Source organism: Periophthalmus magnuspinnatus, chromosome 9 (assembly GCF_009829125.3).
Source record: "Periophthalmus magnuspinnatus isolate fPerMag1 chromosome 9, fPerMag1.2.pri, whole genome shotgun sequence".
Classification (NCBI taxonomy): domain Eukaryota; kingdom Metazoa; phylum Chordata; class Actinopteri; order Gobiiformes; family Gobiidae; genus Periophthalmus; species Periophthalmus magnuspinnatus.
The window spans coordinates 23,307,916-23,334,256 of record NC_047134.1 but is presented as its reverse complement, the minus strand read 5'-3'; the positions used below and the strand labels follow the sequence as shown (position 1 = coordinate 23,334,256).

At 41.5% G+C, this 26,341-nt stretch overlaps 2 protein-coding genes across 3 annotated transcripts in view; both read left to right on the top strand.

Moving 5' to 3' along the window:
- plcxd3 (phosphatidylinositol-specific phospholipase C, X domain containing 3) overlaps window positions 1-3,233 on the top strand; it is a 38,698-nt gene extending 35,465 nt beyond the window's left edge. Inside the window, exon 6 of the mRNA XM_033973427.2 lies at window positions 2,206-3,233. Coding sequence (XP_033829318.1) covers window positions 2,206-2,362 — 157 coding nt within the window. The 3' untranslated portion in view covers window positions 2,363-3,233. The remainder of the gene's footprint in view (window positions 1-2,205) is intronic.
- A 6,646-nt stretch (window positions 3,234-9,879) lies between these two features.
- zfr (zinc finger RNA binding protein) lies at window positions 9,880-25,477 on the top strand. Of its 2 annotated transcripts, XM_033973433.2 has the most exons (20): window positions 9,880-10,004; window positions 10,143-10,224; window positions 10,947-11,226; window positions 11,915-12,053; window positions 13,788-14,003; window positions 14,987-15,216; window positions 15,960-16,163; window positions 16,899-17,172; window positions 17,293-17,471; window positions 17,546-17,665; window positions 17,802-17,947; window positions 19,303-19,459; window positions 20,124-20,329; window positions 21,042-21,192; window positions 21,411-21,549; window positions 22,658-22,755; window positions 23,425-23,520; window positions 23,800-23,911; window positions 24,180-24,277; window positions 24,904-25,477. In XM_033973433.2, exons 1-20 carry the CDS (start codon window positions 9,968-9,970, stop codon window positions 25,084-25,086), a joined length of 3,147 nt encoding a protein of 1,048 aa, XP_033829324.1. In that variant the 5' UTR covers window positions 9,880-9,967; the 3' UTR covers window positions 25,087-25,477. The 2 variants fall into 2 exon arrangements, with proteins under 2 accessions (XP_033829324.1, XP_055080242.1); XM_055224267.1 differs by lacking the exons at window positions 22,658-22,755; window positions 23,800-23,911; window positions 24,180-24,277; window positions 24,904-25,477 and having other exon boundaries at window positions 9,923-10,004.
- Window positions 25,478-26,341: the final 864 nt, after the last annotated feature.

Below are 26,341 nucleotides of genomic sequence, written 5' to 3'. Positions count from 1 at the left end.
TGTATTGTATATTATACTTTGCAGTGTAAGAACAGGAACTTCTAAATTGAATATACCTGCACACAGCCGTGAGCATCCTGACAGGAAACAGTCAGACACTAACCAGGCTGGCCCTGCTAAGCTTCTGAGATCTGATGAGTTCTGACTTTGACAGTCCAGCGTGGCTTCATATTTATTATTTTTTTTACAATAAACTGAATAATCTGTACTTTTGAATTCTTGCACCAGATCAGTACTGTATTGTTTTTACATTGTACGTGTTAATTGTTGTTTTAATTGCTGTTTAACTGTTATATTAGTTGTTGTTTTAGGACTACAGATGGAAAGTAGCATTATGCTAAATCTGGTGCAGCCATCTTTTTAATGTAACTGCACATTGTCCTTTAAATAAAAAAAAAATAAAAAAAATGAAATAAACAAAGAGAGAACAATATAATGAGCTGTGCATTCATAGTTTGCAGTGAGACTTACACAGCGCACATAAGGGTACTGTCTCTAATGACATATTTTCTTATTTTATTTATTTGTGGGATACCACATTTTAATGAATACATACAGATATAAATATATAAATATTATAGCTAACGTGGGTAATTTCCAAGACAGGGAAAAGAACACTCAACCATAGACATAGTGGTGTAAAGAAGTGGAGGCTAGAGCAGTTATAGGGGCCAATTTGGAGCGGAGTTCCATATTTGGAATTCTGACCACGAGTATCATAGCAACTAAAGAGACATTCCTTCCCGCCCACACATTTAGCTGGGAGCGCGTGCTTAGCAACGCTGTCAATCAAACCTGTTGTTAGCGCTAATGGGAGCAGCCTCAGGGAAAGAAGGCACCTCATTTGTTGTTCATCTGTTAATGATCATATCTTGATTTATGGACACAATAGTGAAATGAAAATCCCAAGATTGTGTAGAGCCGATTAATACATTTTAAGACCAGGCTGACAGCAGCAGTTACAGAGAGAGGGGCCAATGTAAAGCGACTTGGAGCCAGAGTCAAACGAGCCAGAAGCGTGTCCATGATCACTTCCTATTTGGAACACTGCAGCTAGCATGTTAGCTATGTCCATTTATATATACAGTCTATGCTCACAACACACAACTCACTGTACACACAATTATAGAACAGTTCATTTGACGTTAGAAGTTAAAAGTTAAACCAACAGCCTCTTAATATGAAAAAATGTATACATGGTGACATATTTGACCCTCAAACAAACACTGTTTTAAAGCTTTTGAAAACCCTTCTCACTCCTCTGCCCCTGTCTTTCTCTCCTCACTTCTTTGTCTCTCGCTCTCCTCCTCACCCCTCTGTCCGATGTGTCTCGCTCTCCTTCTCACTCCTCTGTATCTCTCTCTCTCCTCCTCACCCCTCTGTCCAATGTGTCTCTCTCCCCTCCTCACTCCTTTGTCCCGTGTCTCTCTCTCCTCCTCACCCCTGTGTCCCCTGTCTCTTTCTCTCCTCCTCTCTCCTTTGTATATCTCTCTCCTTCTCACTCCTCTGTCTCTCTCTCCTCCTCACCTCCACCTCTCTCTCCTCCTCACCCCTCTATCCAATGTGTCTGTCTCCTCATCACTCCTCTATCTCTCTCTCGCTCCTCCTCACCTCTCCATCTCTCTCTCCTCCTCACCTCATCATCTCTCTCTCCTCCTCACCCCTCTGTCCAATGTGTCTCGCTCCCCTCCTCACCCCCCTGTCTCTCTCCTCTTCACTCCTCTGTCCGACGTGTCTCTCTCCTCCTCACCCCTGTGTCCCCTGTCTCTTTCTCTCCTCCACACTCTTCTATCTCTCTCTCCTCCTTACCCCTTTGTCCGATGTGTCTCTCTCTTCTCCTCACCCCTCTGTCGGACGTGTCTCTCTCCTCCTCACCCCTCTGCCTCTCTCTCTCGCCTCTTCACTCCTCTGCCCCTGTCTCTCTCCCCTCCTCACCCCCGTGTCCCCTGTCTCTTTCTCTCCTCCTCACCCCTCTGTCTCTCTCTCTCCTCTTCACTCCTCTGCCCCTGTCTCTCTCCCCTCCTCACCCCTCTGTCTCTCTCTCCTCCTCACTCCTCTGCCCCGTCTCTCTCCCCTCCTCACCCCTGTGTCCCCTGTCTCTTTCTCTCCTCCTCACCCCTCTGTCCGTTGTGTCTCTCTCCTCCTCACCCCTGTATCCCCTGTCTCTTTCTCTCCTCCTCACTCCTCTCTCTCTCTCTTCCTCAGGGCCTTACCAGGGATGATGCAGTGGATCCGGTCACAGCGTCCAGGCGAGAGCGGCATAAACATCATCACTGCCGACTTTGTGGAGCTTGGCGAGTTCATCAGTGCCGTCATCACCCTCAACTACCACCTGGACGAGGAGGACGAGGACGCCACCTGAGGGCGGGCTCCGAGGGGGGGCGCACCGGGGCTGTTACTGCCGCGATGGCGTCTGGGGGCGGGTCTCTCGCTCTTTTCTCGTTGGCATTTCTTTATAACAGGGGCGCTAACAGGGCTTCTCTCTATTTATTTAGGGCTATTGAGCAAAGCGTTGGCACTTGAGGAGGTTTGAAATGCAAGGTTTGGCAGATTATGAAGAGAATGAGGTTTTGGATCCAAATATAATTCCATTTTGTTTACTTTGTGTGTTGTAAAAATATCCGCTTTTTTGAGTAGTGGGTCACACTCCATGACTGCCTCAGAGCGTCTTAGCTATGTGCTAAATGTGTTCTGTTCTGAGCTCAGTACTGCTTGATATTATGTGACCGTGTTTTCTATCCAAAGTTGTTTTGTAACTTGAACCATTCTAAGTGTTTGTATGTTGTTGTGTTAGTTTCAGTACAAAAAGTCAGATTTTTCAACCCTCTTTCATCACTGACCACATCATGAAGTGATAGTGAACAGTTGAGGTTTCTTCTTGGGCCAGTAAGTCCCTGTCCATTTTTTTATATATATATATTTTGAGTTCTTCTTCCTGTAATGCACTTGTCACCTTGTTCCCCAATAACACAAACATAACACAAACATATGTCAGCCATCTTAAGGCATATAGGAGGATTATACTGTAGATAGAACAGCACATTGTGAATCTCACAGTAGTTTTAAGTGTTCAAATGAGGCTCTTGTCCAAACAGAGTCATAATTAGGTAATGATGGGCCGTGTGATCCATTGTACTGTTGAAGTACCACACCAAACACATGAGAAATTTTGATGTTATGCAACTCATTGTATGTGGTACCAATGTTATAATAAAATGTATCTTGGTTTCATTTACTTTGTAGTGTTTTTTATATCCTTCACTGATATAGCAGATAAAGTAAAACTCTGAGAGGTTTATCATATATATTTATGTCAGGTAAAAGAAGTTCTATATTGTTCTGAATGTTATGAGAATTTTTAAGAGGATTTGAGAGACACGATTTTTCGCATTACTAAAAGATAACATGGGCCCATTTGTTTAACTGTGAAGGATCTGTGTCATATGAAAAAACAATCTTAACGTAATATTTTAAAACAGCTCAAATGGTTACGACACCTTGACATCCAAAACTCTTCTTCTGAAATACTTTTAGAATACGCTCAGTTGCCCACGTGAATGACTTGAAACTTGCTGGTCCTGAGTGCAATGAATCATCTTTGGCAGCTGGAAAAACTCAATTCAGATCCATGTGGAAGTGTAACTAGCAGATAGAGTCTAAGCTGACTGCGACTCCTAATGCACACACAAGCTCTGTTATGTGAGCTGGTTTATGGCTCTGAAGGTGTAATACAGAACAAGACCACTAATGCACAGGTTCATAACGCAAATGTAAACCACAAATATAAAGTCAAAAGCACGTAGTTTCATATATATACTCCAATAAAAGCATATTTATGAGACAAAAACACAGACTGTATACATAAATGGACATAGTTAACATGCTAGCCGTCGTGTTTCAAAGAGGAAGTGATTCTGGCTCCATCGACTCTGGCTCCTATTCACTTTCTATTGAAAAACTGTCACCCCTCTCTGTAACTGCTGCTGTCAGACTTGTCATTTTGGTCTTAAAATTTTCATATGATCCCCCTCTACACGATCCTGGGGTTTTTATTTTGTTATTGTGCCTCAACTCAAGATATGGACAAGAGACAATGGATGTGGAAACTAGATAAATATGACCATAGCATTGTATGAATGTGCTATATAGGTATACAGTATATAACCAAAGCTAATGTTAAAGGTCCTATATTACACAAAACTGAATCCTGTGAGCTTTAAGCCATGTTATAATGCTGTTACCTCTTGAATAACATACCTGGAGTTGTGTTTTGGTTCATTCAAATATGACTAACCCTTTATTAGTCCATTTCCAAAGCTCAAAATGCTCTGTTCCACCTTGTGATGTCATGAAGTGGTAGTTTTCTTTTAACTTAAGTTCAGTAAAGATTGGCAAATGATTCTAGTGAAGGTGTATGGAGTTTAAGAACACAGTGGAGCACTTCCTGTATGACCGCATGACATCTCAACTCTAAATATGCAGGGTTTGTGTGTTAAACATGTGAATAAAACAAAGAGATGAGAAAACAACATTATAACATAGATCAGAAAATAGTGACTATACCTCGAAAGTTTACCTGAACTTAAAAAAGTGACTCTGTGAAATATGAACCACCCACTCTCAGACTGAGTACCCATGAGCCACTCCGCCAGTCTAAACCTACCAGCACCTGTACTCTCCAAATACATAAGTGCTTTGAAACACAGCATTCACAGAGAGATCCTAAAAATTAGATGGTTACCACGGCGATGAGGAGCGAGAAGGTGGGTGGGCAGCGGCGCCCTTGGGTGACCCAAAAGAGCCTGTGTGTTGTTATGTGCTGTTCTGTACCAGGTGCTGCTCAGCGAAAATGAAGAGACTGCGTAAGCGTCTGAGCTCAGGGAGAAAAATCATGTACTGTTATGGAAATCATTTGGATTAATAATGCTTTGCCATGGAACATTTTATTGATAAAACATTTCTGCCTACGGAAAATCCAAAACTTCCTTCCTTAGGTATTTTAATGTAATATGAAGTTGGATTTTCTGCTGTACTAATGGTAAATGCTAAACCGTCACATTTTTATATTTGAGCTTTTCCACCTTCAAAACACTCAAAGAACATCAAGGAACCACTCACCCATTCACACACACAGTCACACACCAGTGTACACAGACACTGGGGGCGGGGTTAAGTGTCTTGCCCAGTGACACAACGGCAGCATTCATCTGTGGGAGCTGGAATCACACCACCAACCTGTGGGTCAGTGGATCTGACCAAACTATAGACAGTATAAATACGTGGAGTAAGTGAGTGTGACCCATAACATTCAGCTTCAGTCAAATGAAGCTCATTGAGGACAGTGGTTACAGGGGTGAATGGAGCCAAGTTCCATATTTGGAATTAAATTGAACCAATCCAGAGAACACCTCTTCCTAAACCTCTGGTTTAGCAGAGAACCAATGCTTACCAATGTTGTCAATCAAACCTGTTGCTAAAGCTAGCAAGGGTTGCCTCAGGGAAAGAAGGCACCTGATTCGTCTGTTATTAAAGTTCATATCATGAGTTACGGACAAAATAGCTAAATAAAAATACAAGGATCCTGTAGACAACAGCAGTTACAGAGAGAAGGGTCACGGTTTTTCAATGTAAAGGGGATTGGAGCCAGAATTGACGGCGCCAGAAGCGTGTCCTTGATCACGTCCTATTTGGAACAGCTAGCTAGCTAGCTATTTAGCTATTTCCATTTATATATACCGCCTATAGACCAAGCTCTACCAATGATGGTTATGTTGAGAGTGGGATTTGAATCCCAAAGCTTCAGATCAGTAGACAAACACTCTACCAACTGTACCACTGTGGCCCATAATAATACCTGATATCTCTCCACCTAGACACATCAATGGTGCCACATGTGCAAAACTGCTTCTCTAAACATAATACAGAGTTCCTGAAACAGTCGTTTGCAGCAGAAGCGTAAAAATGCTAATGTGCTGTGTTTGTGTCTATCTCCGCACTGCACAGACACAAGCAAACAGCCCAAAAGGAGGAGGAGGAGGAGGAGGAGGAGGAGAAGGGAGGTGTGGGAGGAAGAGATGGATGATGGCATTCAGACACTTTGAATAGAGCCAGCAGTCAGATATGCTGCTGCAAAAATTAAGAAATATTATGTTTTTTGTGTTTTATGGCAGGTATATTAGAATGAAATTTAACCAAAACTACATGAATGTCAGGATACATTCACTTATACCAGGGTCCCACAAACAGAAAATATTTACAGACTCCTAACAGTAGTCAATTTTTTTACCTGTTGCTATGGTGATGCTCAGAGCGTAGTGATATAGAACAGTGATTAGCTGTTGTCGGACTACACAAAAATAATGCACGGCAGTTAGTATTAAAATTTTCACTAATCAGGATGTGGAGTCGTAGAAGACCTCTCACCTGTGAATGTGAAAAGCCCTTTCTCTGTCTGTAAATTTCTCAAATATGAGTTATTTCAGTGTGAAGCTAGTTCCTACATTCTACCCAGAGCAATTGAGCATTTGTTTACTTGTTGCTACGGTGATGTCATGGTGATGGCCGCAGAGCAGTGATATAGAATGTGATTTAACTGTTGCCGGACTACTTGCAGAATTAACGCACAGCAGTTAGCCATTGAAACTGGCTCTGAGCAAAACAGTGCCCGGAAACCTCACTGTTAGCATCACGACTTCCTGTCCAGTTTTATCCCCATGAGATTTTTGCGGAACCACACTAAAATGAATAAATATTTCAAGATGATGCAGTGGATAGGAAGCTGTTGGTGGGAAAAAAACACCACAAACTGAAATATTCTATATATAAAAATTGGTAGTATTTATCTTAATAAATTAGAATTTTAATAGGTTGTTTATGTTATGTTTTCCAATTTTAATAAAAGTGACTGATGCACAGAGCCTATCCTCACAGACCATGGTATAATCACATCTAGTGCATTGGTGATGTATTAGCAATTGTTGAATGAATAAACATTAACGCCTAGACCTATCACAAACATACCTGGAACTGCATATTTAGGCTGATTTTTTCTCTCAAACAGAAAACACTCTGTTCTGCCTCTGTTCTGTCATGTGGCAATACTTCACTGTGTTTTTAAACTAGAATCATTTGGATGATTTCAGCCCTGGAGTTGCAAATTTCTACTGAACTAAAGGTAAAAGGAGCTGTTAACTTGAAAACTACCACTGTATGACATCACAAGGTGGAACAGAGCATTTTGAGCTTTGGAGATAAGACAAACTAATAATAAAGTGTTATTCAAACATATGTGAATGAAACAAAACACAACTCTACATATGTTTTTGAGAAGGTAACAGCATTATAACATGGTTTTAAAACTTATAAGACACATTTTTATATAGTGCTTTTCCACCTTCAAGTCACTCAAAGCACTTTACATCAAGGAACCACTCACCCATTCACACTCACATTCACACGAGATGACCTAGGTGCCTTGCCCAAAGACACAGAGACAGTATTCACCCGAGGGAGCTGAGTTTGAACCATCAGCCAGCGGGCCTCTGAATCCGACCGCTCTAGGATATTTATGCTGGGAGCCGTTCATTGTTGTGACAAATGTGTACGCCATACTCCACAATTCAAACGAGCGCCATGGCAACAGACGGCACATTTCATCACTCTGAAACCCATATACTCAGTCATTCAGACATGAAAACTTAAAATGGCTAACGGGATGAGGAACACGTGCTCTTCCTCTGCCTGCTGACCTCTGACCTCTTGTATCAAAGGTCGTCATCCCTGAAGGCCTCAGTAATAACAGTGATATGAGACCGCAGCCGTGTGCCGGGAGGAGGTCAGGAGGTCAAACCGACTCCAAAAGTCTGTGTGACCCAAACTACAAGTCCAAAGTCACTGTGGTTTGGGCGATGGACTATCGCAGAGGAACAAGTCAAAGTCATGAAACTTTTTAAATTGTATTCTGAGTTGGAAGTTCTATACTATTTAACTATGGATGTACACTGACATCACAATCCCTGCAAATTTTATAACACATCATCATACATTCATCAGATGGATTAAATCTTATCTTATCAGGGAGGACAGTAGCTCAGTTGGTTGAGCGTTTGTCCATTGATCCCAAGGTTTGTGATTCAAATGCCATTCTCAACCATACACTGTATATATTAATGGACATAGCTAACCTGCTAGCCGCCATGTTCCAAATAGGAAGTGAGCATGGACGCACTTAAGGCTCCATCGACTTTGGCTCAAATTCACTTTACATTGAAAAACTGTGTCCCCTTTCTCAGTAACTGCTGCTGTCAGGCTCGTCATTTTGGTCTTAAAATGTTCGTATTAACCCACTCTACATGATCATAGTATTTTTATTTCACTCTTGTATCCATAAATCAATATATGAACAATAATAACAGTGTCTGTTTACACTGGTGTATGAATGTGTGTGTAAATGGGTGAGTGGATCCTTGATGTAAAATGGTGTCAGTGTCTTGAAGGTGGAAAAGCGCTATATAAAAACTTGACCATTTCTTCAACAATGTGTAACATTTTGCTTAAGAAAAAGATTAAATTATTCATTCAAAAGATATTAAAATGGATTAGAATGAACTATTTGCTGTATTTAGTCATTTTAATGCACATTTTTGGGTTAGTCCTTGATTAGAATGAGTGAGGAGCAAGCAGATGCTGGATTCCTTCTTTGTAAATTATATAAAATGAATTTCATGTCCACTATGACAAACCTAATAGAAAAGTATCTCAAATTTGTATGACTATGTGCTCATAAAATATCTTTTGAATTCACTTGAAGCATTAGGATGTCTGGGCCATCTTCATGTGTCTTCTGCTGTTTTTGTAGTGATACAAAGTGGATTAGTGGAATAACTGTCTGTTCTGATTTTGCCTGAACTAAAGACTTGAAATCTTGTTGAGCTGAAGCTGAATGTGAAGACTGCAGGGCTACGAGCAGATTTAACCACATCTATTGTCATGTTTCAGTTACACCCACTGAACACTTTCAGTTTCAATAGATCAAAGTATATTTTCTCCAAAGGCCTGATCTCTTCTAGTTTTACCATTACAGTGTGTTGTGTTTGAGAAGCAAAGAAGGGCGTGTGATGTATGAGTGTAATTAGTTTAGGACATAAGCCTATTTTTCACCTGACACATAGACAGTGAGTTTAAATGGAGCCAAAACTATCACAATATAAAACACTGTGTGAGATCTGCAGAGGTTTAATCGCACAATAGCCACCTATGGCCCTTATAGTTTATATGTGGCTCTTTACATCTCTGCATGTTTTGTATTGTATTGGCCGCGTGCCCAGAGCCCACGTCACAGCCTCAGTATTAAACTATCAGGCGCATAGTGCCCCCTAGTGACGACTTCACCAAACTACCCAATTATCGCTTTTATAACGGTACGTCAACAGTAATCATCAGTATCATAGGCCACAAGTAAAAAGTAACCTAATAGCTCAAACGTATCATGTGTATGTGCATATTATCAAAATAGTTACATCAGATGCACCGGACTTGTTGAAGTTCCGGAATGGGCAAAACATCAGGGGCATCAGACCAGTATATGCACTGAGATATTTAAACGGGCTATACAGTGGTAGGAGGTTAAATGGCAATCGAGTATGCCGCTATGGCCCCAATGGTCAAAATGTTTTATTCTAGTATTCTTGCATTATGCACACTTGCGTCCTCAAAGCCTCCTGTAGACTATCCCTCTGTATATCTGCTGTACATCGGTCTCTCCATAGCAAACACCTCGCCCTCTGCCCTCTTTTGCAGCTGTAAAAATGAGGAGTACAGCTGAAGGAGGCAGAGGGGCAAAAGCGTCAGGGATGGGATGCCCCCGTGGTGCAGGTCCGCTGGAGGCTGCGCATGCGCACTCGCAGGTTTCCGGGTAGTTAGTAAAGGCTGGTTTACGAACAGGGCGTCGGTGGAACAGAAGGAGCCAATGATTCCTATTTGTCCAGTTGTTTCTTTTACTTATGGTGAGTCCTGTTTATATGCTGTTTCTTAAGAACAGATAAGCATTGATAATGTATTTGGTGTAGTCTGTTATGAATATGTCAAACACTGAAAGCCATATTTAGCCTGTGCTAACACTTTAGCTTTGCTGTCCTCTGCAGTGCCCAGCCGGCTTGGGGAAGAGGCCAAAATGGCTACCGGGAATTATTTTGGCTTTACCCCTGGTGCTGCCGCGCAGTACAGGTTTGATTATCCTTTTTCTTATTGTTTGAGTGATTTGGACGTTATGTTCCGCACTGATGCCAGTGCAACCGTCAAATGATCCGGTACGTCAGCCCAGCACCATTGTTGGAGCTGGGGGAGGGGGCGCTTATCTTACCATAATGCTGCAGGAACCCTCCATACGGACAGTCACTACAGATTACTGTGGCTGCTCTCACACTGATGGGCGCTGACCTTGTTGACTCGCACTTTATGTTGATCACCATTTAACGCAGGGATGCTCACAGAGGCTGTCAAAACATTAGCACTATGCATCAGCCCTCTCAGCATCAGGTCATACACACTGGTCACTCGAGTACAAAACACCTCGCATGAGAATATTGTTTAATATGGTATATTATCTTAATCTTGTATTTTACACCACCTGCAGTTGCTTTACTTCAACTAGTGATCTGACTGAGAACAATATCCTACTTTCACCTCCCATACAAATGTGTTACACAGGGAGTCTCTGAAACTACTAATCCTCCTGACTGCAATCAATACTACCCCCTTTAAACTGTCTCATGGGATGAATATATATTTTGTATGTGTATGTGTATGTGTGTGTGTATAGGGGTTTGTGTGTGCAGGGGGTCGGTGTGTTTGTGTGTGTGTATGTAGGGGATCTGCATGTTTGTATGTGTGTGTATGTATGATGGGGGTTGTGGATATAGAATCATTTGGTGTCTGTCTTCTTGCAGTCAGCAGCCCACTGCAGGAGTAGCTTACACTCACCCCACTACAGTTGCCAGTTACACAGTGCACCAGGCCCCAGTGGCGGCCCACACAGTGGCCGCTGCCTACGCTCCCACCGCCGCCACCGTGGCCGTAGCTCGCCCTGCGCCCGTAGCTGTCGCCGCTGCTACAGCTGCTGCTTATGGAGGCTACCAGCCCACCCACTCTGCCACAGACTACGCCTACACACAGAGGCAGGCCGAAGTCCCTCCTCCTCCACCTCCCGTCACCTCACAAAACTATCAGGTAAACAATACTACATTTTAGGAGTTTTATATAGGCCTGTCATGAGAATTACTATATCCACTTATTGTTCGGTAGATAAAAGCTGGGGTCAATATTTATCGTGTACTTTTTCTTTGCACAAGAACTAAAGACTTTCATTCAGCTTTTTATTTATTGCAGCTCATGAGTTTTTTTTTTTTTTTACAGTTTTGTAGATTTAAAATATTTTTGTATTTTAAGTCTTCTCTTGGGTTTTTGTGTCTGTGGCATAAATTAGTTTCAGTATTATCGTTTATCATCTATACTTCATCAATATATCACACATGTTGTAACAGTTTTAAATTACCTAAGGGATTTGACAATCCAACTTCTTGTACAGCTTAAACCTGTCTCAGTAACAAATTTTGAAACATGATATATAGCTTCAGAGAAATATTGTGATAAACGATAATATTAAAATTACTTTAGTCACTGACATGAACTGAGATAATCCCAGTAAATGTATTTTTAAAATATTCTGTATCATTAAAAGGCCTGAACTGCAAAAAATGAGTAAAACAATGAACCAATAATTAGCCATAGAAATGATCTATTCTACCCTCTACAGCTCAAATTTTATTACTTGGTAATGACAGAAATCTCCTCACTTTTGCAAAGAAACTGTGCACACAAAAAAAAAAGTGATGTGTGTTGAAATTTTTTCTTGCAGGACTCATACTCGTATGTTCGCTCCACTGCTCCTGCTGTTGCCTATGACAGTAAACAGTACTACCAACAGGCCAGTGCATCTGCTGGTGTAGCCGCTGCACAGTCCCAGCCCACTGTGGCAGAGTCTTATTACCAAACAGGTGGGGACTCCTTCCAAACACAAACATATAAGATACTAAGAGTAAAACAGTGTCAGCTCCAAAGTTGTCATTGGGGTATTAACAAGGGGGTATTTTGCTTCTATAGGGTATTGACTGCTAACACGTAACATGTTTAGATCACTGTAAAAACTTTTTATAGTTTTGAAAATCATAAACGTGTTGACATTTACAGTGACATGACATGTCAGTTTCACTTTTCATTTTGACACTCTGAGTCAAAAGTCACTTTCACCCTTCACAGTGCTATAACATTACAATTAGCATGTGTTCTGCTAAAGCAGGGGTGTCGGACTCATTTTCACAGAGGGCCTCATCAGCAAAATGGATGCTCTCAAAGGGCCAGATGTAAATGACAGTATCAATTTAACTAAATGTAACTAAATTTAACTAAATGTAACCAAGTGTAATATAAAACTATTTTTTTAAAGCTTGCTAATTAACAGTTTCTGGATTTATTACTTATTCAAGTTACAAATATTGCATATGAATTTGCATAGATATGAAAAAAGGTGGTTTGCTCTCTCCGGGTGGGTGGTGAGTCTCTGCCCCAAGTGGAGGAGTTCAAGTATCTCGGGGTGAGGAGCTCAGTCACACGGGAGGATCTCAGAGTAGAGCCGCTGCTCCTACACGTTGAGAGGAACCAGCTGAGGTGGCTCGGGCAACTGCTCAGGATTCCTCCTGGACGCCTCCCTAGGGAGGTGTTCTGGGCATGTCCCACTGGGAGGAGGCCCCGGGGAAGACCCAGGACACGCTGGAGGGACTATGTCTCTCGGCTGGCCTGGGAAAGCCTTGGGGTCCCACCGGAGGAGCTGGAGGACGTGTCCGGGGTGAGGGAAGTCTGGGAGTCCCTGCTTAGACTGCTGCCCCCGCGACCTGGCCCCGGATAAGCGGAAGAAAATGGATGGATGAAAAAATGTCTGTGTAACTGTGTATCTCCTGATAAACTGATATTTTAAGACAGTCATACCTTTTAATTTACCTTGTCATGGGCCATAAAATGACATGGCGGGCCACATTTGACCCACAGGCCTTGAGTTTGACATATGTGTACTAAAGGAACTACTGCACATCACATCAGGTTTCTTAAGCTGTAGTGGACAGTTTTGTATCATGTCTTTGTATATTTATGGAGAATTGTCGTGATGTAGGCCTGTGGGTAGAACACTGAACAAATCTTACAGCTAACCATGAGAAGGGTTTGAATAGGGTTCAGGAAAGATCACCAAATTACTCAAACATGCATGGATTACATCTAAAACGTCTTCAGGCCTTTAATGACTTCTTCTTTTTTTTTTTTTTTTTTAGCTTTCTACCATGTTATAAAGTTGTTCCCTCATCAAAAACATGCCTTCTCATAAATATAAAAAACGATATGCTACAGCTTCACAAACCTGATGTGATGTGCAGTAGTTTTGTTTGCAGGGCGCTTGCTGATATTGATGTGATAGTGCTCTGAAGGTAGAGTGAATTAGCAGAGAGAGCAGGCACTAAAACTGAAACTAATTACACATTTTTATACATTTTTTTGGTGGATATAGCATTTTCAAAACAATAAAAATGCTCCATGGTGATCTAAATATGTTATATGCTACAGTTAATACCCCATAGAAGTAAAATACCCCCTCTTTAATAATGTAATGTAATAGTGTGTTTACCATTTCCTCCTCAAGTATTTCCAGTTGTAATGGCGCCTGATGATGATTATGTTTTCAGCCCCGAAGTCTGTGTACAGTCAGGGTGCGAGCTCGTACACACAGACACAGCAGAATCGGCAGGTGACAGTAATAAAGCCGGCCGCTCCTAGCCCAGTCGCCTCCTCCTTCATTTACCCCGTCACCTCCACAGTCCAGCCAGTCGCAGCCGCCGCCTCTGTGGTACCCTCCTACTCCCAGAGCTCCACCTACAGCACCAGCGCTGTTACATACTCCGGTAAGTCAAAAGTTTGGACACAACCTCTCATTCCATATTTTTTTTCTCTTTATTTTTATTACTTTCTACGTTTTTATATATATATATATATATATATATATATATATATATATATATATATATATATATATATATATATATATATATATATATATATATATATATATATATATATATATATATATATATATATATATATATATATATATATATATATATATGAAGCAAGATTTATGGAATTATTTACTAAAGATAAACAAATAAATAACTCTACAAAATATTTCTTGACAGAGCCAAGAGTGGCCATTTTGAGGATTTGAATATAAAATGTGTATAAAAAAGACTTATCTACCTTGTTTGTGTACTTCATAATTCCATATATCTTGCTTCATATATTTGATGTCTTCTGTGTGTATATAAAATGTAGAAAGTAGTGCTAATGCTATAATTGATATAGTAAGAAAATAAATATATAAACAAAAAGGCAGATTTTATTCATGATTCAATTCTACATGGTCTTGGTCTTGTCTTTAAGTTTTTATTTTGACCCAATTTGACTAGTAACCAAAGGCATGTGCATTTTTCGTTTTAAATTAGCTGAACGCATTATGCCAAAAAGTATATTAAAACCTCAACATCAAAAGTAGAATGGTCAAATCCACTGACCCACAGGTTGGCGGTGTGATTCCAGTACCACATATGAATGCTGTTTTTATGTCATTGGGCAAGACACTTAACCCCCTTTGCCCCCAGTGTCTGCGTACACTGGAGTATGAATTTGTGTGTGAATGGGTGAGTGGTTCCTTAATGTAAAATGCTTTGAGTGTTTTGAAAGTATAAAAACATGACCATTTACTATTGAATATTTCATCTTTTTCTCATATCTCACAGCCATACATATAAGTTGGTACTTACTTTGATGAATAAAGAAATTAACTGGTGTCTAGAATAAAGCTATATATATATTTTTTTCTCTCTTTCAGGAACCTCCTACTCTGGTTATGAGGCTGCTGTGTACTCTGCAGCCTCCAATTACTACCAGCAGCAGCAGAAGCAGGCAGTGGCCGCTGTAGCTGCCACGTCGGCCTGGACCGGGAACACTTTCACCAAGAAACCTTCATTTCCAAATAAACAGCTTCGACCCAAACAGCCTCCGAAACCTCCACAGATCCACTACTGTGATGTGTGCAAAATCAGCTGTGCAGGCCCGCAGGTCAGCACTGTTCTGTTCTTATTAGAGATTAAATGACTCAGTTCCACAGGCTATAGTTGGATTAGGGCATATTCATGGCATATATATTACGTGGCAATGCAAGTGTATTTGTATAGAACAGTTGGTACACAAGTAACTCAAAGAAAGACATTAAAATCGCAATACAAACAAACCAAAACATGAATAATCATCATAAAATGAACAGTTTCAGTCATATGCACAGCTAAACAGAACAGTTTGCCTCACATCTTTAGAAAGACTGTTCCAGGTTTTAGCTGAAATGCTGATCCCCGCTTTTAGTCCTGGTTTAGTCCTGGTGTAGTCCTGAGTGGTTCATATGGCACTAACATGTGGGAGATGTACCTTGGTGCTAGGCCATGGAGAGACAAGCAAAGCTGCTTTAAAGACTATTCTCTGAGCCACAGGAGCCAGTGCAGAGACCTGAGCACAGGACTTATGTGCTTGTACTTCCTAGTTCTAGTCAGGACCCAAGCGTTTCTGACTAGAAGCGTTCTGGATGTACTGCACCTGTCCTAACGCTCGTTTGGAGAGGCCAGTGACCAGGCAGTTACAGTAGTCTAACCTACTGGAAACAAATGCATGGATAAGTCTCTTCAAGTCTAGTTTTGACAGTATACCTTTGATTTTTGCAGTGTTTTTTGATATTTACAAGCATAGCAAGATGCAATAACGTCTGCAGCTTTTTACTGAGACCTTCTAAAGACTTTTTTTCTTGAATTCAGACATACAAGGAGCATCTGGAGGGTCAGAAACACAAGAAGAAGGAAGCAGCCCTGAAGGTGTCCCAGAGCAGCAGCAGTGGGAGCAGTTCTGGAGGCTCTGTCCCGCGAGGAGCTCAGAACCAGCTCCGATGTGAACTCTGCGATGTGTCCTGTACCGGAGCTGACGCCTACGCCGCTCACATCCGGGGAGCTAAGCATCAGAAGGTGGGTCTATCACTGCACCTATAAAAACTTCAACTATAGACTTAGGAGCAGACTGGGCAGCGCCTGTACTGATGCCCCAGTTTTTTTCACCTGTAATAAATTATATGGTGCCAACACTGGTTTAATGAACACGAATGCCAAAGTGAAAAGCCCCACCTGTACAGGATTTCACATCATATAGAAAGTTTGACTTATAGAGTTTGAATCCAGATGTGTCACTGACTCTAGTCAAATGAAGCTCATCGAGGCTAGCAGTAGGGGCCAATTTGGAGCCAAGTTCCATATATGGAATTCTGACTGCAAGTATCCTAACAACCAAGAAGCCAGTCTGGAGCGAGACTGTTGAAGGTAGTGCCGCTTCCTGCCCGCACTGCTGGTTTAGCAGGGAGCTGGCGCTTAGCAACATTGTCAATCAAACCTGTTGCTAATGCTAGAGGGTGCGTCCTTGAAAGAAGAGCGCCTGATTTATCTGTTATTAATGTTCATATCTTGATTTATGGACAAAATTGCAAAATAAAAATACCAGGATCATGCGGAGTGGGCTAATATGAACATTTTAGACCAAACTGAAAAGGTTTACAGCAGCAGTTACAGAGAGAGAACAGTTTTTCAATGTAAAGTGAATTGGAGCCAGAAGTGCACCCATGTGTGCTTCCTCTTTGGAAGCCATGTCCCCTTTTATATATAAAGTCTGTCCGTCCCTCAGCCTTGTAGTGACTGTTGCCTCCTCTTCAGGTTGTAAAACTTCACACTAAACTGGGGAAGCCCATCCCCTCGTCAGAGCCCAGTCTGTCCTCCAGCAGCTCTGCCACAGGCCTGAAGAGCAGCACCTCCACCTCCAGCACCTCGGGGTCTTTCTCTCTGTCCGCCACCTCTTCCACCTCCTCCACCTCCTCCTACCTGAAGCCCATCAGCATTGTCGGCAGCGTGGCCACTGGCAAAAGCCCAACATCCAGCCTCTCTGTTACTTCTGCCAAGAAGGTCATCACCCCCAAGATCAACTTTGTGGGTATGTAAAACTATATTGCATTTGGCTGATGGTGGTGTAATCTTTTTAAACATGGGATTTGCATATACATTTTGTTAACCTACCAAACCTAAATCATAACTTTGCTATGTTTTATTACAGGTGGAAATAAGTTACAAACAACACTGAAACCAGAGGAGATGAAAAGTGAAGTCTCAAAGTCTCTGACTCCCATGGGTGCTCAGGACTCTAAAGGGGAGAGCATGGACACTCTTTCCTCGTCAGCTCTGGCTGCTCTACAGAACGAGGTCCAGCCCGTGGGCTATGACTATGTTGAAGAGGTGATTTTCTCAAACAGGTTTCAGGAAAAATTTGAGTCTTCATAGTGATGTGACGTGGCTTGTTCTTTTCTTAGGTTCGGAATGATGAAGGCAAAGTCATTCGTTTTCATTGCAAACTGTGTGAATGTAGTTTTAATGACCCTAACGCCAAAGAGATGCATCTGAAAGGCCGACGCCACCGCTTACAGTACAAGGTCAGTGCTCACCATGTCTATTTGACCCTATAGCCTTTGCATGATATTTTGTCCCCAGTGTCTTTGCTTTGTCAAATAAAATACATGAATAATGAACTGAAGTATAGCTTTTTAAACCGTGTATATTTTCATGCAGAAAAAAGTTAACCCAGACCTGCAGGTGGAGGTCAAGCCCAGCATTCGTGCCCGTAAGATTCAGGAGGAGAAGATGAGAAAACAGATGCAGAAGGAGGAGTACTGGAGGCGGCGCGAGGAGGAGGAGCGCTGGAGAATGGAGATGCGGTAAAAATATATTAATTTACATTATAGACATTAGACTGTATTAGACACATACATTTACCTTGTAGATAGTATTCAGTGATAGACTCGAGTTCTGAACTAGGGATGTGCCAAAATATTGAAATATCGATAAGACCTATATTTGGATCACTGTTGTGGGCAACTGTATCGATATCTCGCCAAGAGCATATTTTGTATTTTTTTTACTAAATTAGTAAAAAATACTAAATACAGTTCTGTTGTTTGAAAGGTAAAGTGTTTACAATACATTTGACATATTAATGATTTTAATAATTAAATTGGTTGTATTTCATGTTTGGTTTTGTTAAAATGTATTTGGTTCTTAAAAATTTGCAGTTTACTCTGCATTGCAATGTCTAGGCCTGTCACATAGATTGTGCATATATAAATGGTTCCGCTTCCGGCTCCATTGACTCCAATTCACTTTCTATTGAAAAACTGTTGTCCCTCTCACTGTAACTGCTGCAGTGAGCCTCATCATTTTGATCTTAAAATGTTTGTATTAATCCTCCTGGTATTTTTATTTTGCTATTGTGTCTGTATCTCAAGATAAGATTAACAGACAAATCAGGTGCCTTATTTCCACAAGGTCACCCCTGCTAGCGTTAGTGACAAATTTGATTGACTGTTACTAAGCGGAAGGGGCGTTACCTTCAACTGCTCGAGATTGGCTCTTTGGTTGCTATGATACTCGTGGTTAAATTTTTGAAAAAAAAAAATTGGAGAAAGTGCTAGAGAGCATTTTGTTATTTAGTGCCATGATTTGCATATCATTGCGTTCAGCTCACAAATCTGCATAAACGCTGTATTGGCTTTTTCCACACAAAAAATGTGTGAAAGAGAAATTTTCTTTTGAAATTTTCCAAAAATTGCAATTTACTGCTCTGGATGTGACTTTAATTTGTCCCTCGCTGGGACGTTTTCCCAGACTCAAGCCTAAATATGGGACTTGGCTCCAAATTGGCTCCTATAACTTTTAGCCTTGAAGAGCTTCATTTGACTGGAGTCAAACGCTGTGGGTGACGTCACACTCACTTAGAGTGTGTCATAATTACAATATTGATATTGTTCAATATATAAAATAAGATGGAACAATATATTTTGTGGCTCACGGGTACTTTTTCTTTCCAATAGTGGGGAGAGATTTTTTCCATTTTTATGTAATGATGTAAGATTTGAGCTGTAGAGAAGAGAATAAATACCTGCTATGGCTAATTATCAGTTCATTCACTTATCACATTATTTGCCATATTGTGATAATATTCTGTATCGAATCATGAGGGACCAAATGATTTCCAACCCTATTCTAACCAGAGTTTGGGCTTTTCCTTGTGCAGCCGTTATGAGGAGGACATGTACTGGAGGCGTATGGAGGAAGAGCAGCACCATTGGGACGATCGGCGCCGCATGCCGGACTCGGGCTTCCAGCAGTGCCCCCCTGGTCTGCTGGGAGTCCGGCCGGGCATGCCTGGGATGCAGCCTCAAGGACTGCTGGTAGGGCTCTGCAGGTTTATACTGGGACTACGGTGGCACAAGCAATCCAAGTTAGAATCATGTTTTAAATAACATTTTTGGAGTAGAAATCTCTCTGCACTCTATGGGTCCTCTTTATTTTAGGGAGTTACTGCAGCCCTATGCTCCACCCAGAGCCCTGAGGCCAGCTGACCAGCTCCTCCTGCTGTGCCCAAAGTTAGGCTCAAGACCAGAGGTGACAGAGCCTTTTCTGTGGCGGTGCCGAGACCATGGAACAGCGCCCTCTGCCTGTCAGATCCTCTTAGTCTTTAACACAGTTTAAGACTAGACTGAAAACCCACCTCTTCTCCCTGGCATTTAATACTAGACAGGATATCTTGGTGTTTTATTGTTCTTTTCCTATGCATTGTGTTTTCTATACCTTTGTTTTTTCTTGACTTTTATGTGAAGCACTTTGGTCAGCTGAAGTTGTTTTAGTAGCATTTAGAGGCAAAAGTGTGCTAGGCAGAATAGAGTCAATACTAAAACCAAAAGTATAATTTGTACCACTGTTTTGTTCAGCTTCTTTTTAGGCTCTGGGCGCAAAAATTAGACACTGTGGGGCCACCGTAGTCTCTCTGTTAATGAGAAACACTGAGTCTTTATTGAACAAATAGAGACTCATTTGTCCTTTTGTGTTTGGCAGCCTCAGCGGCGTCCAGACTCTTCAGATGACCGCTACGTTATGGCGAAGCACATCGTTATCTACCCCTCCGAAGAGGAGCTGCAGTCCATCCAGAAGATCGTCTCCATCACAGAACGCGCTCTGAAGCTCGTGTCGGATATCATCAGCGAACAGGACACAGCCAAAGAGGAGGACAAGGAGAAGAAGGAGGCTCCAGCTAAAGACAGGTCAGTGTGGTCTTGAAGTAGATTAAAGGTCTTATATTTTACAAATCAGACTGAGGTGAGCCTTTAGCCGTGTTATAATACCGTTACTCCTCAAAAAGGGTTTATATTCAATTGGCCATAGTAGCTCAGTTGGTAGAGTGTACACTGATGTATGAATATGTGTGTGTGAGTGGGTGGGTGGCTCCTTCATGTAAAGTGCTTTGAGTGACTTGAAGGTGGAAAAACGCTATTTAAAAATGTGACTTTTTACTAATCAAGTTTTACCTTTTGTTCAGTTGAGATTGTCAGAAAGTCTGCAATATCTGCTGGAGCACAGTGGAGTCAAACAGTTTGAATGAGGCTAAAACAATAGCTGTAACTTCAAATTTTGGCAATTACAGGCCTGAAATTGTCAAAATGATTCTTGTGAAGGTGTATGGTTATCAGAAACACAGTCAAGCCCTTCCTGTCCACTTAATGACATCATAAGGTGGAACAAAAAGTGTCTGCACTTTGAGAGAAGAACTCAGCCTAAATATGCAGGTTTTGTTGTGTTAAACATGTGTGAATGAAATAAAACACAACTCCAGGTACGTTTGTGATGAAGAAACATTTTAACATAGATGAGAAATATTGCAATACATGGAAAAACTCTCCCAAAAGCTGTAAATGTATTATTATCGTTAGCTTGTAAATGCTAACATATTTTTATTTTCCTTTTATAATCCTACAGAACCCTGAAAGGAGTGATGCGAGTCGGGGTTCTGGCCAAGGGTCTGCTTTTGGGAGGAGATAAAAATGTGAACCTGGTTTTGCTGTGCTCCGACAAACCGACTAAAACTCTCCTGAACCGGATCGTGGAGCAACTCCCGACACAGCTCGCAGTACTGTTACCTCACCTTCTTTAGAACAAAAATAGTTTAGAATTTAGTACAAAGCTAATAATAATTTAATAGTTCATCTATGTCAAACCATAAAGTTAACAGGTAACATTGAAACATATCAATAGTGCACATTTAAGAAGATGAATTATATATTCCTAATCAGTACAAAGCTGATTTTTGATGATGAGTCTTTAGTCTGATTTGTTCTCGTTCTCCAGGTTGTATCTCCAGACAAATATGAAGTGAAGGCGTGCGTGTCGGAGGCGGCCATCGTCCTGAGCTCCAGCACTGAGCCTAAAATGAACGTGCACATCACCCTGACGTCTCCTCTGATGCGAGACGACGGAGCTGAAGGAGGTCTGCTACACTGCACAAACTGCTCTCACTGTGGACTACCTCAAGAGCACTCCGCTGCTGGCACTGCCCACCGCCCTCCATTTAAAAACCCTCGCACACACTCCACCTCCATTTTAGCCACTGGTCTTAGTTTAGTCTATTTATCCTGTACATTCTGTCTAGTTTACAACCAAAAGAATGCCAGCAGTTCTGCTCTTCGGGCCTGTTGCTCAGTAACTATTCTCAGTGCTCCTATTCTATGAAAAAGCATGATCATTGTCTGCATTGTATTAGCGATTTCTAGTTAAGGTTTTATTTTGTTTCCTGTGTGTAGGGCCTCAGTTTTGTTCGTAGTGACACGTGCACACAAAATTATGAGATATAGAAAGCGGTGATTCTGTTCCCCACAGCATCAATCCACTTTATAGCAACAATTTGATCCAAGACGATATGACACAAAGGTAAAACTCTTCACAGGAAACAAATAATTCTCAGTAAAGTTGATAAGCCTATGCCATGAGCCTATGACATGAGCCTATGCCATGAGCCCACAATCTTTCATTAAACATTAATGATTCTAAAAATTGCAACATGATTTTAGGGTGAATTTAAATCTGGCTAATCAAACAATGAAATGGTCCTTGTGTACAGGCTGTAAGAATGGTCTTGCTTCTTTCCAGCCTTCTGAGTAGGCTTGCATGAAGTGGTATCCTAACCTGTTTGCTGGTAGTTCTCGTGCCCTATCCCTCAGTGCTGTCTCCAATATAAAAGCAGCAGAGTTTTCATCTTTGAGAGAAAACTTTTACAACAGAACTTGTGTACAGCTCCGGAAGGATTTTTGACCAAGCCGTTCTCACACACCAAAAACCTTGCCACACCTACTAACAGCCATGACACTTTAGCAGGCACACTTCAGTCTGATGCAGGCGCATGGTGCCCACAATGAGCACTCAGGGTTGGCATACATTTGAAAGTGTCCTATATAAACAGAATGAGACATGTGTTCAGCTGAAGTTCCTCTCTCCAGGTGTAGTGGTATGTGTGGCAATGAGTTTGTTCTCTGGCAGCTCGCTGACCTGGTCAAACACCCATTCCTCATCTATATTTTGACCTTCAAATCCATTTTTAGATTTAACCTCGGGTTTGATGAATGACCCAGCGGACGTCTTGGACAGACAAATTTGCCTTGACGCTCTGGCTGCTCTGCGCCACGCTAAGTGGTTCCAGGTTCGGAACATCATTTTACTCTTTTATTGTATGTAGCCTTATGAGACTGTGATTACTTTTAATTTGTGCATTACACATTTATGTTCTATCATAAGACACTTCAGTAAAACAAACCAAATATTCAAGGATGTCACTTAATCCTACCATTTGGTCTCTCTGATCCTAGTTCAATTTTCTGCCAAAGTATTTGTGATATTTATTACACTGGCATCCTTGTATTGTATTCTGGCTGTGCCCATTAGCTAACTCCATAAGGCTGCACAATAAGCTGCACACAGTGTGCCAAGTGTTGAGATTTGTACTGTTTTGTATTTGTAGAATGGGGATTGAGAGAAACAGGAATATCAGAGCTGGTCTGTGAGCTCAGACTGTGGGTTTCCTTCGTCTCTCAGTCCCCTGGCCTCAGGTGTACTCAGTACCTGCAGAGTCACGGTTTAGAAGATGGCAAGAAAACAATGGTTTCTTGTGCATCTTGCAAACTCTGATCTCTGGCACTAACTTTGAGGTACAAGACTACTGGGAATGGCAGCTGATTGTAGGCTACTTTTGCTCATACACAACATGGAGCTTCCATTACACACAGTAGTGTTTGAACCTCTGTGACAAAACTGATACTAATGTGTTCAAAGTGCCACTATGCTGCTCTAACTCCCTGTGCTGCATTAAAAGGCTAGGGCCAACGGTCTACAGTCGTGCGTCATCATCATCCGCATCCTGAGAGACCTGTGCCAGCGTGTGCCCACCTGGTCTGCCTTGCCCGGCTGGGTGAGTAAATCTGGTCTGCTCATGCCAACTCCAGCTTATAAAAGAAGGCGACAGTGGTCCACTTTAACTAGAATGAATGTGATGTGTGAGTGTTTGTAGAAACCAGCACCAAGTGTAGGATGAACTGTTCTATATAATAGTGTAGCACTTTTAGGGGCTTCAACCTTGTAGAGCACATCACAAGTACAATGCATTATTATAGAAGGAAGACTTTGACATGAGAATTGGACGAGGACATGGAAAAAGTGGGTTAAGCATTCATTGTGTTGTGATGTTCAGGCAATGGAGCTGCTGGTGGAAAAGGCCATCAGCAGCGCCTCAGCTCCACTCGGACCTGGAGACGCACTCAGACGAGTCCTGGAATGTATCTCCTCTGGCATTTTACTAGCAGGTAACAAATAAAACTATGGATTTTATTCTAAAGTCACTCATGCGTGGATTGTCTGAAAAAATGTCAAGCAGGGATTCTTGCTCAAAGTTTAAAACGAAAGATATTAATCCAACACTGTTCTATGAATCCCGGATGACCGCCAGAGCACATGCACAGAGAATTATTCAGTGCTTTCAGCAGCACCCGCTGGTGATCAGGAGGGGAAAAACGGGAGCCACAAAAGCACCTGCTCCAAAGATATGTGACCTTTGTCTTGACTCTGTCCCAGGAGGTCCAGGGTTGTTGGACCCTTGTGAGAAGAACCCTGTGGACACTCTGGCTCCTCTGGGAGAACAGCAGAGAGAGGACATCACGTCAAGCGCCCAGGTAAAAATTGGATGGATTCAGTCATGTGATGGTCATGTGACATCCACCACCGCCATATTGAATCTTAGTTTCTAATATAAACAAGTGTCTTAATATGTGTAAAACCTGCTAAACCTCTACAGTTGTTCTGCATGTGAGTCTTTTATGAGGTTCATATTTCATTGGTATTGGACTGGACATGAAAAAATTAGCTTTAGAATGTGATTTTTAAGTTTCAGTTTTTAGGTTATTTCTTTTTCTTCTTGTTAAAAGTATTTTTTTTTTTATTTACCCCCCTGCCCATGTACATTTTCTATATCTTCTTGTCTCACTTAAGAATTACTAGTACCAGCTTTCTCCTCTGCTGTCTCTACCTTATCCCCTCCAAAATCACGGAAATATCACTCACACACACACACACACACACACACACACACACCCACACCGGTCTCACACACAACCGTCACACACAACACACAGCACAACACAAACTTGTCACACACAATTGTAAATAGCTGTTACGTCACCTTATCACCATTTGTCACTACTGTACTGTCTTGCATTAAAAAAACAAAAAACAAGAAAGTACATAATCCGACAGCGTAATATCAGTACACTAACTACACCGCTCGATCTCTTGGCTCCAGTTTGCGTTGCGCCTGTTGGCGTTTCGTCAGATCCACAAAGTCCTGGGGATGGACCCGCTGCCGCAGACCAACCCCCGCTTCAATGTGCACCCGAGCCGCAAGCGTCGCCACGACAACAGCGACGGCACGGACACCTTTGAAGGAGAAGGCAAGAAGGACAAGAAGGACTACGATAGCTTTTAGAATGTGTAACCAGACGGAAGGATGTTAATTTTATGTATTCTGTTTAATTGTACTGTACTCAAAAAAACTGCTCTGTTGTTGTAATTACAAGCATTAGCGCGGTCTATTTGAACATTTTAATGGAGGTTATAGTCTGTGTTTTTGTTCAGTGTGAGCCCTGACCTGTCTCGTCTGAAGCTATCCTTGTTTCTTGACTTAAATATTTATATAATCTTACTTACAGTATTGATTTGCAGTAAGCATGGCATTGTCTCTTTGGCTTTTTCTGCAAATGAAGGGAATCGGAATGATATTTTGACCATAACGGGTTTGAATGGAAGTTTATTTTGGGGATTTGCAAGATCTTGAAAATGTTGGAATTTCCTTTAGCTGAATAAATGTACTAAACTAACAGAGCTCTAGTCTTTTTTTTTGAATTTTACTCAAGTTAGACTAGTAATTTATCTGCTATTATCAGTTTATCAAGGCAATAAGGCCTGATGCAATAATGCAGATACATAACATGGCTCACAATTAAGTACAGATAATAACAGTAGCTGAGTGTTTGTCCACTGATCTGAAGGTTGGTGGTTCGCATTCCCACTCTCTACTTAATGCTGTTGTTTGCTTGTGCACCCTCCTTGTCCCCAGTGTCTCTGTACACTGGTGTATGAATGTGTGTGTGAATGGGTGAGTGGTTACTTGATGTAAAGTGCTTTGAGTGACTGGAAGGAAAATCGCTGTATCAAAAGTGTGACATTTTACTAAGTAAGACTCAGACTACCCAGACCCAGACTATATAAAATGAGACTCAGCCATGGGTATGATGGCTCTAAGTAAGGATTAACCCGAAGGGGACTAAACATTAATAGATTTGTCTCAAAATGAAACACTCAAACTGCAGACGCTCCCATAGTTTTAGAAACACTGGTCTAAAGCTGCTGTCAATATCTTGCTAATCGATTTAATTAAATGGAAAATCGGTTAGATTGTAATGCCTGTAAATATTGTTTTAAAATTATGGGCTATGGCTCTGTTTCACGAACGACCTTCATTAACTCTGAGTTGTCTGCCTCAGGAGATTAACCCAGAGTTAACTCTTAAACTCAGAGTTTTCTGTTTCACTGGACAAGAGATTGTAAACCATGAGGTTAGAAGAGGACATAAGACTTTATCAATGAATCCCAGAAAAGAGGATTCTCCATGGCAACCGTGAACCAGAGGTCTCCATCTTAGAGGGACAGGAAGTCATGTGACAGGAACACACTCTGGACAC